The sequence below is a fragment of the Myotis brandtii genome, unplaced genomic scaffold (assembly GCF_000412655.1).
Source record: "Myotis brandtii unplaced genomic scaffold, ASM41265v1 scaffold898, whole genome shotgun sequence".
Lineage (NCBI taxonomy): Eukaryota > Metazoa > Chordata > Mammalia > Chiroptera > Vespertilionidae > Myotis > Myotis brandtii.
The window spans coordinates 303,533-320,432 of NW_005371683.1; the positions used below are offsets into that span (position 1 = coordinate 303,533).

At 42.6% G+C, this 16,900-nt stretch overlaps 1 protein-coding gene across 1 annotated transcript in view; it reads right to left on the reverse strand.

Moving 5' to 3' along the window:
- Positions 1 to 3,678: 3,678 nt before the first annotated feature.
- LOC102259392 (C4b-binding protein alpha chain) overlaps positions 3,679 to 16,900 on the reverse strand; it is a 23,554-nt gene continuing 10,332 nt past the window's right edge. The window contains exons 5-13 of the mRNA XM_005885278.2: positions 15,137 to 15,222; positions 14,898 to 14,963; positions 13,393 to 13,506; positions 12,595 to 12,777; positions 9,183 to 9,383; positions 8,170 to 8,364; positions 5,777 to 5,944; positions 4,609 to 4,784; positions 3,679 to 4,089 (exon numbers count right to left, since the gene is read on the reverse strand). Coding sequence (XP_005885340.1) covers positions 3,928 to 4,089; positions 4,609 to 4,784; positions 5,777 to 5,944; positions 8,170 to 8,364; positions 9,183 to 9,383; positions 12,595 to 12,777; positions 13,393 to 13,506; positions 14,898 to 14,963; positions 15,137 to 15,222 — 1,351 coding nt within the window. The 3' untranslated portion in view covers positions 3,679 to 3,927. The remainder of the gene's footprint in view (positions 4,090 to 4,608; positions 4,785 to 5,776; positions 5,945 to 8,169; positions 8,365 to 9,182; positions 9,384 to 12,594; positions 12,778 to 13,392; positions 13,507 to 14,897; positions 14,964 to 15,136; positions 15,223 to 16,900) is intronic.

A 16,900-nucleotide genomic window follows, 5' to 3' on the forward strand; every position in this document is an offset into this window, starting at 1 on the left:
GCTTTGTCTCTGAGCAGTAAGAGACAAGTGAATGGAAGACGCATTTGTTCTGCTTCGTGAATCGGTAACCCCAAGACTAAGTGTCTCTTAACCATAGAAGACTGCCTGACTGTTCATCCAGATTATTGCCTAAATTGTCTCCTTAACTGGGACAGATGAGACTACCAACCTGGATTCCGTATCTTGCCCACCAGCTGTGGATATCTGTGCTTAGATTGTTGCCTCAAACAAAAGAGTAAGCTCCGGAAATTGTCCTAAAGGGACCTTCACTACTCAGCTGAACTGGAATGACTACCACGTACCCATAGGAACCAAAATGCTTCTCACTCAAAAATAAATGAGAAAAATTACCAAATATCACTGAGGGAAACTCTTTGGAATGCTGAGGAAAGCACAAATAAATGTCAACTTCCTAGAGATCAAGGAAAACAAAGCCACCAAATGGCTACTTCCTTTAGAAAGAGGAATCACAATAAAGAGAAGTGATTTAAAGGATTAACCAGAAGCTGCTTTTAATCTTTCAGTGAGTAGGGTACCAGAACTTTATATGAATTAGCATAATTAATCTTCAAAAAACCCTAGGACATAGTTTTTACCTTCCTCATTGCATAAATGAGGAAACCAGTTTAGATAGAAAAAGTAACCTGCCCTCAAACCTCTTAGTTAGTAGCTACCAGGTAGGTCAAATTCTGAGCCCAAGACTGATTTGATAATACAGGCTTTTTCTTTAAACGAAAATAATTTCCACTTTTGGGGTAATATTGGCTTCCTGTAAAGATAATGAATCAGCCATTTGGGAGTAAATCAACACTGTGGGGCCTTCCCCGATGGAATGTCCACCAACAGAAGCTATTGGTGGTGTCGTTAATGGCATAGATTTGTGACCTTCTCCAGAGAATGTGCTGAAATGGCAGGAGCCTCCTCATCCTAATACTTTGGAAGTTATACCCCAGCCCACAGGAGCAACCAATGCCCAACTAATATTGGGACACAAAAGCCCTGATTCCTTGCCTCAAGTCTGGACAATTCTGTGTTCTGAGCCGACATGGCCATGGGTGACCCTGAGAGGGGGCGGTGAAGGATAAAGAAAAGACAGACAAGAGAAGAAAGCTGGGTCTGGGTGGGACGCTGCCCTCTCTGATGAAGAGAGAGCATCACAGCCTGCAAGCGAATATTTGATGGCCAGATTCCAGGAGGCAAAGTAAGGGCGGGGTTACAACAGTCTCCTGGGTTTCGAATCTAATCAATTACATGCACCTGATCAAGCTTTGTTTACTTGCTGCACCTCCCACAGCCTATATCACTTAGCCCCGGGGGACCACAGGTTCGGACTACAAGGTCAAGCTTACAACTATAGCCTTTGGCTATAATTGTGCTGGTCCTTGCACGTGGCTTTACCACGAGAGGATCCTGCCCTCTCATTAGTCCCAGGTTTGAACCTGTCCAAACTCTGTAGCCACTGGCCACCTTCTGTGAGGCAATTTATACGCTAGAGCTCTCCCCTACCATGCTACTTCATTGCCTTGCAGTTTTGGGGTGTGTGTGTGTGTGTATGTGTGTGTGTGTGTGTTTCCTGATGAACACACTATCAAAAGTTTAGATGCATCTAAATCCATTCTGGAGAAACTGACTGAAGACAGTTTGTACCACAAGTGGACCTCAAAGGCAAACTCTAAGAATGGGATTCTAGACTTGGATCACCCACCAGCCAACTGGCAATCACTGGTCATGGGTGAATATTGATAGTCCTGCTTGCTGTAGCATTGCAGCTATGAACATGTTCACCTGGTAAGTGCCATGGGATGTAGATGGAAGGAGGTGCATTGGCTTGTGCAATACCTCGGACACTTGAGAGGGGCAGTGGAAATGGCAATAATGGTTGTGAAACTGGGTGACTGAGTGCCATTAATACAGACTCAGTGCCCCTTAGTTGAAATAATGAGAGATCAAAGCAATCAATCACAACTTAAATCAAAGTGTGAAAGCCAGAAGGCCTCTTTGTCAATATTTAAAGGAAGTTTGTCTCAGGTATCTGGGAAGCTAAACTAAGGCCATACTAAGGATAGAATCTTAAAAGGCCAACAAATTATCCAAGTATTTGGATAAAAACACTTTCAAATATGCAGGAACTTAGTATTTTACTTTCTATTAGGAAATACATGAAGAAAGAGGAGAACATGAGTTCAAAAACCAAAGGCAGACAGAACAGGAAAGCAAGTACACAGACAGGAAAACCACTGCATGTCAAAGTGTGTGGCAGACACTGTCAAATTCCTGTCAAATCACTAAGGCCCTCTCACTTTGGCACACTCTGGACCACTTCCAACCCCAGGGTCTGCTTTGTCTGTCCATACCTCTACCCTGGAGGTTACTTCACACAGTCCCATAGGTGCCATTGGGAACCAGTGTCAGTGTGGTCGGGAGCATGCCTAGCTGGTCTGCAGTGTGGGTCCGATGTCCTGAGAGCAAGACCTATTGGCTAATTATACATTGTCTTCATTATCTTCATTCAGAGGACGAACCATACTTGGGTTCCATACATATTCACAGGGCACTCAGCATAACTGAGCTCCTGTCAGCAACAGCAATAATAATCCCCTCAGCAATGCTCCCTCTTTAGATGGCCCTCCCTTCTGTATCTTACTACCCACCCACTCTCCGTGCTTTCCGAGGCCACCCCTCAGGGAAAATACTGGTAAGTACCCACAAATCCTTGCTTCAAGGGAAACTCAAAATAAACATGAAGCAAAAGGAATTCCTCATAGCAGGGGCAGGTAATGGCATTCAACACCATGGATAGATACCTCCCAGTAAGGGGGTTTCCCTAACAGTCCAAGCCCCTCTGTGAGATCTGTCATTTACTGAAAGCATGCTCTACACCATTGCCTCTTCAGAGTATGTTTGGGAAAATTAAACAAAAGAGGCCAATGTTAACCATTAGGTACTGTGTACTAGGGAAAGACAAGAGAGCCAGTGGAGCTGAGATATGAGTGAGAACCCAAGTCCACATGCAAGACCCATACAAAACAATGAATGTAGTAACTTTATGTAAAAACATTGTTGGGTTTGTATATGGACCTCATTGCAGAGGAGGCAAGGTTGGAGGAAGTGGTGAGTGGAAGTGAATAGAGCCTCCGAAATACCTTGAGATATAAAAGCGATTCGCATGGGGTGTCTCCTTGTGTGTAGGATAGTTGCTCAAGGCTTTTTATTTGTCTATTAAAGAAAATGAGAACCAGATCAGATGGAGGACTTGCGAATACACAGGGGGCTTCCTGGTGGGCTTCACATTCACCGAGCTTTCAGAGTTTGATCTCTGAGGATGAAATAAGTGGGTCAGACACAACATAAATGCCTTCGTATAAAACCAAAGTCAAGAGGCAGCCTTAGCAAGTCAGAGACAAAGCACTTGGGAGTTTAGAAAGGGCACAAATCTCTGCAAATAGGAGAGAGTGGACAAGACTTTTGGGGCTTGTTGACATTTAATGTAAATACTGAGGACCTGGTGATTTGCGCATGGGGAACATGCAGTAAGGGAATACGGGGAAATATAACTGACGGGTACCCAAGTCTATAAGCAAGACCCATACAATACAATTAATGTAAATTATGTAAATACATTTTGGGGTTTGTATATGGACCTCATTTCACAGAGTCTCAATGACCACAAAGACAAAAACTGTATAAGTAAATTTTTAATGGAAAAATGTGCACTTTGTGTCCAAAAAAGCAAAAATGTGAGCCACAAGATTACCAACAATTCTATAATCTCAGAGTACTAGCAAAAAAAAAAAAGGCAAATTACCATTTTTAGGTATTCATTACAATGCAAAAGAATGGCAGAGTTGCTAACTAAAGTGACCCATATTGAATGGAAGGGAGCAGGGCACCATTTCATGCCTCTTCCGGGAAAAATCAGAGTGGTGACTACAGAATGGATTTCTTCGCCTTGTCCCTCTGCAGTTCCAGGATGTCAATCTCCAAAGACAATTTATACAGCTCCAGGGCCATCTTCACATCCTCCACGCTAGGGAGACACTGCATGAGTTCTCTGCCTGCTATCACTTGCTCACAGCCTGCAGGGACCACCTAAAAGAGATACAGGTGGTGAGTGGTGGTTGGGAGTCTCTGAGATCCTGACAATGCAGGATAGAGGGTCAGGTCCAAGACCACCCCCAGCATTGATGGGAGAGCAGGACAGCCAGGAGAACCCGGGCCCCACTGTCGTCTTCCCAGAGGAATATAGATCTTCCTGAGACAGTGTGCCAGAGGCCTCTGTGGGGACAGAGGCTACTTCGGCTACCCATCCAGACATGGAACACAGTGTGTTATACAATCAGGAAAAGGAAATGGAGGAGTACTCCCAGGTCTCTGAGAACCTCCTCTCCTTAAGGGGCTCGGCGTTCCCTGTTCTCAAGTGAGAGCAGGAAAACCTGCCATCCTAATGTGTGCTCCAAGGGAAAACAAGACAGTCCTTTTGAATGACTGAGAAATGAGTCCTGGCAAGTCAGATCTGGCCTTCGCTGGCTGCGACAGTGACAGTGCTTTGGGGAGGCACCATTTTTAGGGATTGAAGGCACAGGGAGTTCCTTGAATTGTGCCACTTACCCACTCACACTTGGGCACCTCTGGGTACCAGGTCCTGTCCTCCAAGCAGGTAATGTTTTGGGAACCAACCATAGCATAGCCAGAGTCACACCGGATGGTGACATTTTCAGTTTCAACAAACTGATCCTTATCCACAAGCAGATTCCCATGTTCTATCTCTGGTGTCGGACATACAGCTACAAGGAAAGCACAGTTAAGCAATCTGTAAGTCTAAGAAAAGAAGACATGATCACAGGCTAGGATTATTAAAATGAACTACATATAGGTGCTGCTCATTGTCTTATGGTTTTTTTTCTACTGAGAGCAATAATATTAGTTCCCATGTTAATTGAGCATTGGCTCATATCATTCTTCAGGGCTCACCATTTGATGTGATTATCTCATTGAAGTCTCACTCCTCTCTATAAAGTGAGCACTGTTATTATTCCCATTTAAATAAGAAAAAATGAGAGAGAGAGAAGTTAAGAAACTGTTGAAGACATACCATCTTTAAATTACATGACAGGGTATAAAAAAGGCACAGGACCCCAGACTCAGCCATCAAAGCAACAATCCCTCCCATTGTGATCCCTAAAAATCACTGGGGATATAATGTTCTCCTGCCCATTGTCCTCTTGTAAGCAAAAGAACCAATGGTGACAAAAAAATCCTGGAGTTGTTGGTGGCAAAGTAACACTAAACCTGCATGCATGCAAACAGCAAACCTGATCTTGATGCCTCCCACCCCAACATCAGTTTTCACACTGCGAATCCCACACCACAGGCCTCCAGCATTGGCAGGTGGTGCCCTACACTGCATGAGGCTCACTTCCTGGTGTTTGGAATCAGCCCCTGAGAGCCTACATTCATGCCAGAGCAAGTTTCCATGAAAATTGTGCTCCAGGCCACAAGAAAATGTACCGCCTGTAGACTATTTCCAGAGATATACAAGAAAGTGGGAACAGGGGCTGCCTCGGGAGGCTGAGTTTTGTAACTGGGAGAAAGAAATAGGGGAGATTAATGTTTCTATATACCCCTTGTACTTTTGTTTGCTTTGGGTACCACTTGGATATAGTAATTATTTAAAATAAATAAATCATATGTTTTTTTTCTGCCTCTGGCTGGAAAGAAACGTTATTCTCAATCCCTGCATGACAGTTTCTCCCACTTATCCGTGGGCTGGAGTTACCTTTGCATTGAGGAGGTGGACCAGACCAGCGTGAAGAACTGCAGTAGAGTATGGGATTTCCAACCAGAATATATCCTCTGTCACATTCATATTTAGCCTCATCAGGTGCGAATGTGTGTGTACTTAGTTTAGGACGTCCATGGTCAATGACAGGAGGATAATAGCAACCTTGTTGGGAAGACATAAAGTGAGAGAGCTTGAGCTTAGAGGACATAAACAACAACACATCCCAGAATCTGTGTGCTTTCTGTAGGCTCTGTCCTGTCCTGCCATCTTCTCTGCCCAAGGGATCACTTAGCCAAACCCAAGTACCTGTGCTGCCCTCCCGTACCCTCATGATGAAGAACCATGATGGCACCCTAGTTGGTCCATTCTCCATATTGGGTCATTGACCTGTGTGGTAACAGCAATCACATGCAAGAAGGCCTAGTAGAAACTATTGATCTGCCCCAGACTCCTCCATCTTAAAGCAAGGAAAGTCAATTTAAAATATATATCATATTAACCATCACTCTATAAATTTACTTTAAAATAAAGTAAGGGAGAAATTAGTGCCACTCTAAAGTTGCAGAAGTGGTCATTCTCATCAAATCTCTATTTATTTCCCCAGTCAGTTTACTACAATAATTAGAATTCTGGACAATTAAAGTAGACTGTTGAACACTCAATATTTTAGCCCCTACTACAGACCCTGTACCAGATATGGTAACTTTGCTTTAATGTGTCTGCAGAGAAATGAGGCCACTGTTTTAGCAAAGGCCTTCTTTCCCACCCTATCAGAAAAGAAGATCAGAAACAATCTGCACACACATGAAAGGGTCAATATCATACATTTGCAATTTTTCCCTTGTCCTATGAAAACTCACCTGCTCCTCTCATAATAGCCTGAAGTTACATGCGCATCTGAACATATAAAGAATATCACATTAATCCAGTATATCAGTGGCATCATATTAATTCTATTGAATGAGCACGAAGATGCTAGCATGATGTGTGATAATAGGAAAAAAAATACATACATACAAACATATATATATATATTTTCCCTCAATTTCTGGGACTAAGATCCTGAACCCCTTGCAATTTTCTTTTTGAAAAGAGCACTAGGGGCATCTTTTATTTTAATGAGGTGACTCTGGGTGAACTCCTGGGAGGCGCTAGTCACCAGAAGGATCAAACCATGATTAGAAGTTTGGAATCTTCCCCTCTTCCGGGGAGAGTGTGGAAACTGAATTAATACTTTATCGTGCTTACATAAGGAAGCCTCCATAAAATTCCAAGAGTAGGGAGATCAAAGAGCTTCCAGATGGGTGAACACATCCACCTACCGGGAGGGTGAAGAACCACAACTCCATGGGCACAGAAGCTCCATGTTTGGGACCCTCCCAGACTTTGCCCCATGTATTTCTTCAACTGGCTGTTCATTCATCTCCTTTATCATGGCTGTTAAAGGCTTAGTTGAAATGTCAGTTGAGAGACAGTATTTTACAATAATGGGGCTTTACAATATTACTTACAGTAACTTTAAGAACACAGTATTCACTTTAAATCAAATATCAACCTTTATATGGTACTGGGTTCCCAATTTTTAAAAAAATAGAGTCCATGAGCCTAGAAACCAAGAGATGGAAGCATGAGTAGCCCCATTTATATTCACTCTAAGTGAACTTTTGGGGAAAATGGGCTTCTAATCCCTGAACTCTGTGACCTGCAGATAGAAAATCGCTGGTAGGCAAAGTGGAAACACTTCAACTAAGGGAGATAAGATTCCCATTGATTTCTCAACTGTGACTGATACCTGGTCACTCTGAAGCTCCTTTGGTCTCCTTCTTTCAGAAGGAAAGGCAAAGAATCACTATTCAGGTAGCAGTGATTATTCCTGGTCATCAACAGATAGGGTTATGGAAACACAGCGGGAGACGGGAGGATTGTGTTTAGTACTTAAGTGCTCTTGGTGAGGGAGAGGCAGGCATTTCACACTGAGAGACAGGCGGAAGAAGGGCTTAGAGGCAGCAGAAGAAAGGAAACAAATTCAAATAGATTTGCAGTCTTGTTCTGCAGGTTAAGGAATATGGACCAGAAACACTGAAAGAGAAGAGAATAAATACCAAGAAACAGAACACAATAGTTCAGAAGTCTAGCTGATCTATTAGAAGTGGCCTAATTTCACTGATTCAGGAAAGGAAACCAGGAAGGTCAAGAAAATGGGAGCAACCATTGGGGAGAAAAGAGAAATTTGGAATGCAGACAGTGCTATTAAACAAATGCATCCATTCTAAGAATCATGCAGAGCACAGAAATTCTTTTTACCTAATTTGAACCCTTCCTTTAATCATCGCCCATACTTTGATATGAAGAAACTTCTAAAATAACATAATTCCATAAGCTCTTACTCTCTCCACATGTTGGGGTTTCAGGACTCCAGGTGCCATCTCCTTGGCATGAAGCTTCAGAGTTACGTCTCCCAGGACATGAATATGAAATCGAGTCTCCATAGAAATATTCACACTTGTTGGCCAAACCTCTCCTCTGTTGTTTTCGAGGAGTGATTTTGCCATTCTTCAGCTCTGGTACTGGACAGCAAACCTCTAAAAAATAAAAAGTGAGGCTGATAAAAAGTGAGGTTAGTGAAATCACCATGAGGAGGCTCCTGTGGCTAATAACCTCATTTCCACCTTTAGAAGAGTTCGCCTCAGAAGAGAGGATGGGGAAACAGACAAGGTTCCGGAGACACCTTGAGTCCTCACTCCCTGTCCCTAGTTTGCTAAAGTGGTTCAATCCAGTCATTTCCTTCCAATTAAATAATTGCATTAGGGGCCTCCAAAATGAGAAGTTGGATGAAACCTGGATGAAAATGTAAATTTTCAAAATTATTCAAGAGCAGTGACAAATAACATTTATCTCCTTAAGGCTTCACTAGGGTCACATCATTATTAAGCTTTCTAATAACTTATACTTCCCAAAATGCAGAAGGAAGAATGTTCTCAAAAGCTTATATTGGCTTTCAGTCGAGATGGTGGCATAAGTAAACGTAGTTCTTGCCTCTCCCCCCACAACCGCATCAAAATTGCAACTAAACAGAACAACCATCATTCACAACAACCACAATCTGGCGGAGTGGAAGTTCTACAACTAGGGAATTAAAGAGGAAGCCACATCGATACTGGTAGGAAGGGCAGAGATGTGAAATGGGCTGGTCCCACACCCACATGTGGCAAATACAAATCGGGAGAGCCCCTCAAACTCCAAGCCCTTGATGGTCTCTTCTGGCAATAGCAGTCATCCTGTTGAATTAATATAATCATGAATTTAACTTGAGGAACACAATTATATTCATTTAAGGCAGAAAATCCTAGAATATGCTGGACATTTAACATACTAAAGTATTTTAAAAATAGAAACTCACCCTCACATTCTTCATATGGGGTCCACTCCAAATTTCTCTGACAAGTCACAATCTTAGGCTTATTTCTGGCGGTTTTATAGCCAGGATGACAGCGGTACCTCAGCACAGTCCCAACTTCATACAGTTCGTCTTTTGTTGGTAGGCGGTAGTTATATGGTTCCCAGGAAGCGTGTGGGATATCTGATAAGTTAGTACAACTATCTGCTCATAAGAGAAGAATAAGGGAAAAGGACACTGTTAGGAGGGATGCAGCATGATCAATGAGCCTTTCCTATCAAAGGGTGCCATGTGTTCATTCAGCCCTTAACCAGCCTGCCATGGCTGGTGAATCAGCCACACCAACATACACACATAGACATGTGCCCCAATAGACATGTGCACAACACCAGAGACGTTCTTACTAAACATATTACCAAATGGTTCCTGTGTGTCCATGCCAACCACCCAAATGTCAATTCTCCTTCCTCCTCATTGTACTTCAGAAAGTTTAGTCTCTGAATTAAAGCACGAGGCTTGCTAGGTAGATGTGGTTGGAAAACTGTTCCAGATTAATCTAAGTTTCTTATCTCCTGACTTATTGGAAAAAAATAAACAATTCATTCCCCTCATCCAGATGACGCCAGAAACTGACTCATTAAAGGGCTGATCAAGAGCAAAAATACTCTAAGCATCTTTTGAGCCGGGACTTTGTCTTGTCCTCTTTGCTCTTTCCTGATTCTACTGGTTTATATCATACTAGAGGCCCGAGGGGGGGGGGGGTTGGTGTCTCTCAGCCCAGCCTGCAACCTCTCACAGTTGGGCATCTTTAGTGCTGCTGCGGAGGCTGGAGAGGCTCTTGCCACCACTGCTGTGCTCGCCAGTCGTGAGCCCGGTTTCTGTCTGAGCGGCGCTCCCCCTGTGGGAGTGCACTGACCACCAGGGGGCAGCTCCTTCATTGAGCATCTGTTCCCTGGTGGTCAGTGCATGTCATAGCAACTGGTTGTTCCATCATCGGGCCAAAACTGGCCCTCCGACATCCCCCGAGGGGTCCTAGATTGTGAGAGGGCGCAGGCCAGGCCAAGGAGCCCCACCGGTGCAGGATTGGGGCCAGGGAGGGATGTGGGAGATTGGCCAGCCTGAGAGGGACCACGGGAGGGCTCCAGGGCGTGTCTGGCCCATCTTGCTCAGTCCCAATCGGCCGGACCCCAGCAGCAAGCTAACCTACCGGTTGGAGCGTCTACCCCCTGGTGGTCAGTGCACATTACAGCAAGCAGTTGAGTGGCCTTAGCATATCATTAGGATATCATGCTTTGATTGGTTGAATGGCCAATTGGATGACTGGACACTTAGTATATAGGGCTTTTATTATATAGGACGAAAATATAATACAAACATCTGCCAAGTTAGATATTTATTACATTTTATCTTCAGACATTTTAACTTATATGTAGGTTAAGGTTCTTTTCTAACATTTTTACTGAGATGTAAATCATATGACATAAAATTCACCTATTTAAAATACACAATCCTGCCCTAGCTCAGTGGTCAGCAAACCACAGCTCGCAAGCCACATGCGGCTCTTTGGCCTCTTGAGTGTGGCTCTTCCACAAAATACCACGTGCGATTGAAACTTCATGGCTCATGTACAGAAGTTAGTTTTTAGCCTGAGCTAGTCTATTTTGAAGAAGTGGCATTAAAAGAAGTGGGGGTACTTTCACTGAGGTCGACCCCTCAGATTGAGGACGTTTTTAGCAAAGGCCAGCTTAGGAGTACCCTAATTAAGTTAATAACAATGTACCTACCTATATAGTTTAAGTTTAAAAAATTTGGCTCTCAAAAGAAATTTCAATCGTTGTACTGTTGATATTTGGCTCTGTTGACTAATGAGTTTGCCTACCACTGCCCTAGCTGGTTTGGCTCAGTGGATAGAGCGTTGGCCTGTGGACTGAAGGGTCTTGGGTTCGATTCCAGTCAAGGGCACATGCCTGGGTTGTGGGCTCAAACTCCAGTAGGGAGTGTGCAGGAGGCAGCCAATCAATGATTCTCTCTCATCACTGATGTTTCTATCTCTCTCTCCCTCTCATTTCCTCTCTAAAGTCAATAAAAATATATAAAAAATAAAATAAAACACACAATCCAATGATTTCAGTATATTCACAGAGCTGTGAATTCACTATCCTACTTTAGGATATTTTGATCATTCCCAAAAGGAACTCTCTACTCATTAATAGTCTCTCCCTATTCCCATCTCCCCCCAGGCTTTGGGAGTCACTAATATACTTTATCCATGGATTTGCCTACTCTGGACTTTTCAAATAAATGGAATTATGTAATATGTGGGGGGTTTTGTAACTGGTTTCTTTCACTTAGCATAATGTTTTCACATTTCCTCTATGTTATGGCATATATCAGTACTTCATTTATTTCCATTGCCAAATGACATTCCACTACATAAATATAGCCCTTTTTGTTTATCCTTTTTTCAGTAGTCAGGCATTGGGGTGCTTAGCAATGATAAACAATGTTGAAGTGAACATAAACATAAAATGTTTGTGTGTGGGCATCTATTTCATTCCCCTTGGGTTAGATAAAAGGGCAATTGTTGGGTAACTGAAACTTTTGAGGAAACTGCCAAAACTCTGTTCCAGAACGACTGCACCATTTTACATGCCAACCAGCAGTGTATGAGGCTTCCAATGTTTTCACATCCTCACCAACATTTGTGACTGTTTATCTTTTTTATTATAGCCATACTGACAGGTGTAAAGTGGTATCTTACTTTTGCTAGATGACCACCTTACAAGATATAGTAAAGGAACTTCTTCAGGCTGAAAGCAAGCGACATCAGTTAGTAATTTGAATCTTTGAACGTATTTATAATAACTGCTTTGAACTTCTTTTCTGCTAAGCCCAACATTTGGGCCCCCTCAAAGGCATTTTTCTTCATCATCTTTCCTATCTCTTTGCATTTCTGATAACTTTTGTTGAAAATGGAATCCTATATAATAAAAGGCTAATATGCAAATAGACTGAATGGTGGAACGACCAGTTGCTATGATGTGTACTGACCACCATGGGGCAGACATTCAACACAAGAGCTGCCCCCTGGTGGTCAGTGCGATCCCATAGGGGGAGCGCCATTCAGCCAGAAGCCTAATCCATAGCACAGTGTCTGCAGTGTTAATGTCTCCCCTTAGGGAGTGTGCACCCTGCATAACTGCATGTGGCAGTTTTTTGTGATGTTAAGAGATCTTGCACAGTGTATTGTCATACATCTTTTTTCGCATGAGGAAAAAATAAAGAAAATTATTGATCTAAATTTTAAATTCTTACTGTGACTCAAGTGGGCTTGGGCAAAGGAATATGCCCTCACCAACATTTCTGGGTAACTTTAGATGCCAAACATTAAAGTTCTTTTGTGGTTCATACTCACAGATCTCACAGATGGGAAGAGGAGGACTCCAGTTGTCATCAGCTCCACAACGAACTACATTGCTGCCTTTGATGGTAAAACCTTTATTGCACTCAATAGTAATAGAGTCTTTGTAAGTATAGGAGTGTCTAAATCCTAAGACGATCCTTCCATGGTTAACATATGGCTGAGGACAGGTGATTTCTTAAAAAAAAAAAAATGTAGCATAAGAAAAGATAGTGGATTATAAAAGAGAAATGGCAATAAGAATATTACTGCTATTGCTAATCCAATTCCAAGTATTGGAAAAAGCCTGATACAGTGCATATCAAGCAGCTACAAGGAAAACATTTTTAAAAGCACATAAATGTATATCTTTTTTCAACTTTTAAAAACCTCAGGAAAATGAGGTTTCTGGATAACTTCACTTCCTCATTTATCTCAAGAAAAACTAGTCATATCTGACCCAGAGGAACACATTCTCAAAGTCCCCAAATCTTCCCCTTATAATGACCTACCTTCCTGGATGATTTTGGGGGTGGGTCAGTGGCCAACGGTGATTATATGACGTGCACGACGATGAGGCAGCCAAGGAAGGTATCAGACATCTGCACCCTCACAAGCAAAGAACAAACTACCCTCATCGGCCCCCCAGCAGTCAGGCAAGTCCTGCCACCTTATTTTCTCTACAATCCCTTAACTTCTTTCCAGGCCCACTGCCATGGCTACAGTTGAAGCATTTTCACTTCTTGGCTAGATGGTGCCTATGGGTTAAATTGTGTCCTACTTCAAATTGTCGGCCATTCTGTAGCCAGTTACCTTTCTGAAATGCAACACATTTCAACGTCTCTCCATTACCTTCGTCCTGAACTTCTGAAAGAACCACACGGGGCCCTTCATAGCCTGGCCCTGCTAACTTTCCAGCCTCAGTATCTGTCAGTATCAGGGGTGATCATGATCACCCTGCAGTCTAGACCCCAGGTATGTTTGCAGTATCGTGCCCTCATATACCCTGGTTTGATTGTGTCCTGTGGGGAGTCAGAATAGTAAATGATAGTGCAGTGATGGCGAACCTTTTGAGCCCGGCGTGTCAGCATTTTGAAAAACCCTAACTTAACTCTGGTGCCGTGTCACATATAGAAATTTTTTGATATTTGCAACCATAGTAAAACAAAGACTTATATTTTTGATATTTATTTTATATATTTAAATGCCATTTAACAAAGAAAAATCAACCAAAAAAATGAGTTCGCGTGTCACCTCTGACACGCGTGTCATAGGTTCGCCATCACTGTGATAGTGTGTGGGCCCTGAGTAGCTGAGGAAGATTAGCAGACGAGTCATACCACAATGTAGCTTTCAGCTCAATTACTGCTCGCTTTGCCCTGTTGACCTGCTGCTGGTGGTTAGTGGGTTTAGCTTGCCCTGTAGGCCTATGTGGTTGACATTCCAAGCGCTAACCAAAATTTCCAGCTCGGATTCCTGAACAGATAAAAGATGACATTCTCAACTTCCCTTAGGTAGAGTCTACTACACAGTACTAGTTTTGGACTAAAGCAGCGGTTCTCAACCTGTGGGTCGCGACCCCTTTGTGGGTCGAACGACCCTTTCACAGGGGTCGCCTAAGACCATCCTACATATCAGATATTTACATTACGATTCATAACAGTAGCAACATTACAGTTATGAAGTAGCAACGAAAATAATTTTATGGTTGGGTCACAACATGAGGAACTGTATTTAAAGGGCCAGAAGGTTGAGAACCACAGCCCTAGATCCACCGTGCCGGCGAGACTGAGACCTGCCACGCTGTGAGACCCATCAATGCACCTCCTGGTGACCGATCGTTTGGTTGTTACAGCGTTACAGCGTTACAGCCACTGGCCTTTTATAATATAGACTAGTGACCCAGCACGCAAACTCGCGTGAGACCCAGACCCGCGGTAAATTGCGTGAGACCTGGGACCCCCAAGTCCCACAGGTGCCGGGGGACTCCCCCAAGTCCCAGCACGCTGTGGGACCCCGAGTCAAGTCCCCGCCCACCCGTACACACCTCACTGCGCATGCAGCCCCACCCACCTGCGGGCGCCTCGCCGCACACACAGCCTTCTGGTGACTGGTCTTTATGACCACTGGGTTTTTATTATATAGATAGATGATTCATAAATATTTTATTTAAGTTTTAAAAAAAGCACTGAAAGATATAAAAACAGAAGTAGTTAAAAGTAGTATTAGTACTCTCTTTGAGAAATGGGACTAGAGTGAGGGAGAGATGACAACTATTTTGTTGTTGTTAATCCTCACCTGAGGATATTTTTCCATTTAGGACTCTTCACGCCAACCATTGTGCTTCCCGTGGCTGATGGCTGGAGGGGCCTCACATTGGGCAACTGGGATGAGTACGTGAAGAAGAAGAAAGAATTAGGGGAGATATCTTTCCACATCGCACATTCACGATGCAAATTCTCACGGGTGGTACAAAAAAGCAGCCAAGGTGCACAGGAGTTCTATTACCGAACACAGTAGAAGTGTATAGTCAAATGAGCAAAAAGTCTTTACTTACTTACACATTCTGGAAAACGATGACTCCAGCCAACTGTTCTATCTTGGATCTCACAATAACTAGTGGTTGGGCCTATTAAGACATACCTGAATAAAATAGGATAAAAGACGTTAATGGAATTGTCCCTACCCCAGATTAAATGACATAAAAGCCTCCAAACGAATAGAATGGTTACTCCATATTAAAAAATGAAGAAACAAGGTTTTCTCAGAGAACCCTTCCCACTGAGCACTCCAGTCAGTAAAATTTCACCACTGCGGGGAGATGTGAGGTTTCTCTTATTCTGAAATGTATAATTGAACATCAACTAGATGTCAGTCACGGAGTTCACCCAGAGTTCAAGCACAACTATATCGGGCAAAAAAGAACTCATTTGAGTGTGTTACGCAGCTTGGATGAGAGTACCAGCTAGGTTACTGGCTCCACCCTCTCCCGGTTTAGTTTCCTCTTGTCTTCCGGAAGCTTGCCCTCTCCCGAGCACCAAAAACTCCATGTTCACATGCCCCTCTTTAATGCTCTTGATGATTTCTAAGCTTTCTGCCCTCTAGGCATTATAGCAACAGAAAAAACAAAGGATTGTTAGTATGATTTCAAATTGTACTATTATCAAGGAATAGCCTACAATATGATTGAACACTAGCATAAATGATACCTTCAACTAATTTAAGAGCCCCTAGAGTTTATTTAATAAGAACTTTAAAAAAAAAATAAACAGTTCTTAAGAAAATGAATCTTTTAAAAAGATAAAATATAGTGAGAATTAAGGGTGTCTTTCTTTTTAAGTTTCTTTCAAATGCAATGTTTCCAACCTGGTCAGGAGCATAAGTGAAAAGTACAGTTTCTGGTTATTTCAATAGGAACACATCAATGTTCCAACAGCACCATGGTGCTGAATTTTTCCTTTTAATCATATTTTTTTACTGATTTCAGAGAGGAAGGGAAAGGGAGAGAGAGATAGAAACATCAATGATGAGAGAGAATCATTAATCAGCTGCCTCCTGCGCACCCACTACTGGGGATCAAGCCTGCAACCTGGGCCTGTGCCCCACCAGGAACTGAACCATGACCTCCTGGTTCATAGGTCGACGCTCAACCACTGAGCTACGCCAACTGGGCTCCCTTTCTTTCTTAGCAGCTTTTCATAAGGGAAATAGGATAAACATGAGAAAAATCTAACAAAATGAAACAATAATAACAAAAAAGTTTAGAGAAAAAAAAATGTGAGATACAGATGACCAGCAAAGGAGAATCAACGTATACTTAGTTGGAGAACCTGAAGAAGAAACAAAACAAAAACTCCCACAAAATAGCTACTTTAAATGTGTTTCAAGTAAACATTACAAAAGTAGAATAATACTTTAATCCACATTTTGAAATTGTATATCACATAGCAACAAAAATTAAACACAATGGTTTGAATGAAAATAACTAAGACTAGGATTATTAGATTTCAAAGATAAAAAGTAATATCTCTGGATGGCCAAACAAAGACCAAGTTACATTTAAGAATAAGAAATTCAGGTAGAGCCCTCGCTGGTTTGGCTCAGTGGATAAAGTGTCGGCCTGCAGACTGAAGGATCCTGAGTTCGATTCTGATCAAAGGCACATGCTCAAGTTGCAGGCTCAGTCCCCGGTAGGGGGTGTGCAGGAGGCAGCTGATCACTGATTCTCTCATTATTGATATTTCTATCTCTCTCTCCCTCTCCCTTCCTCTCTGAAATCAATAAAAATATATATGTATAAAAAAAGAAATACAGATAGGCA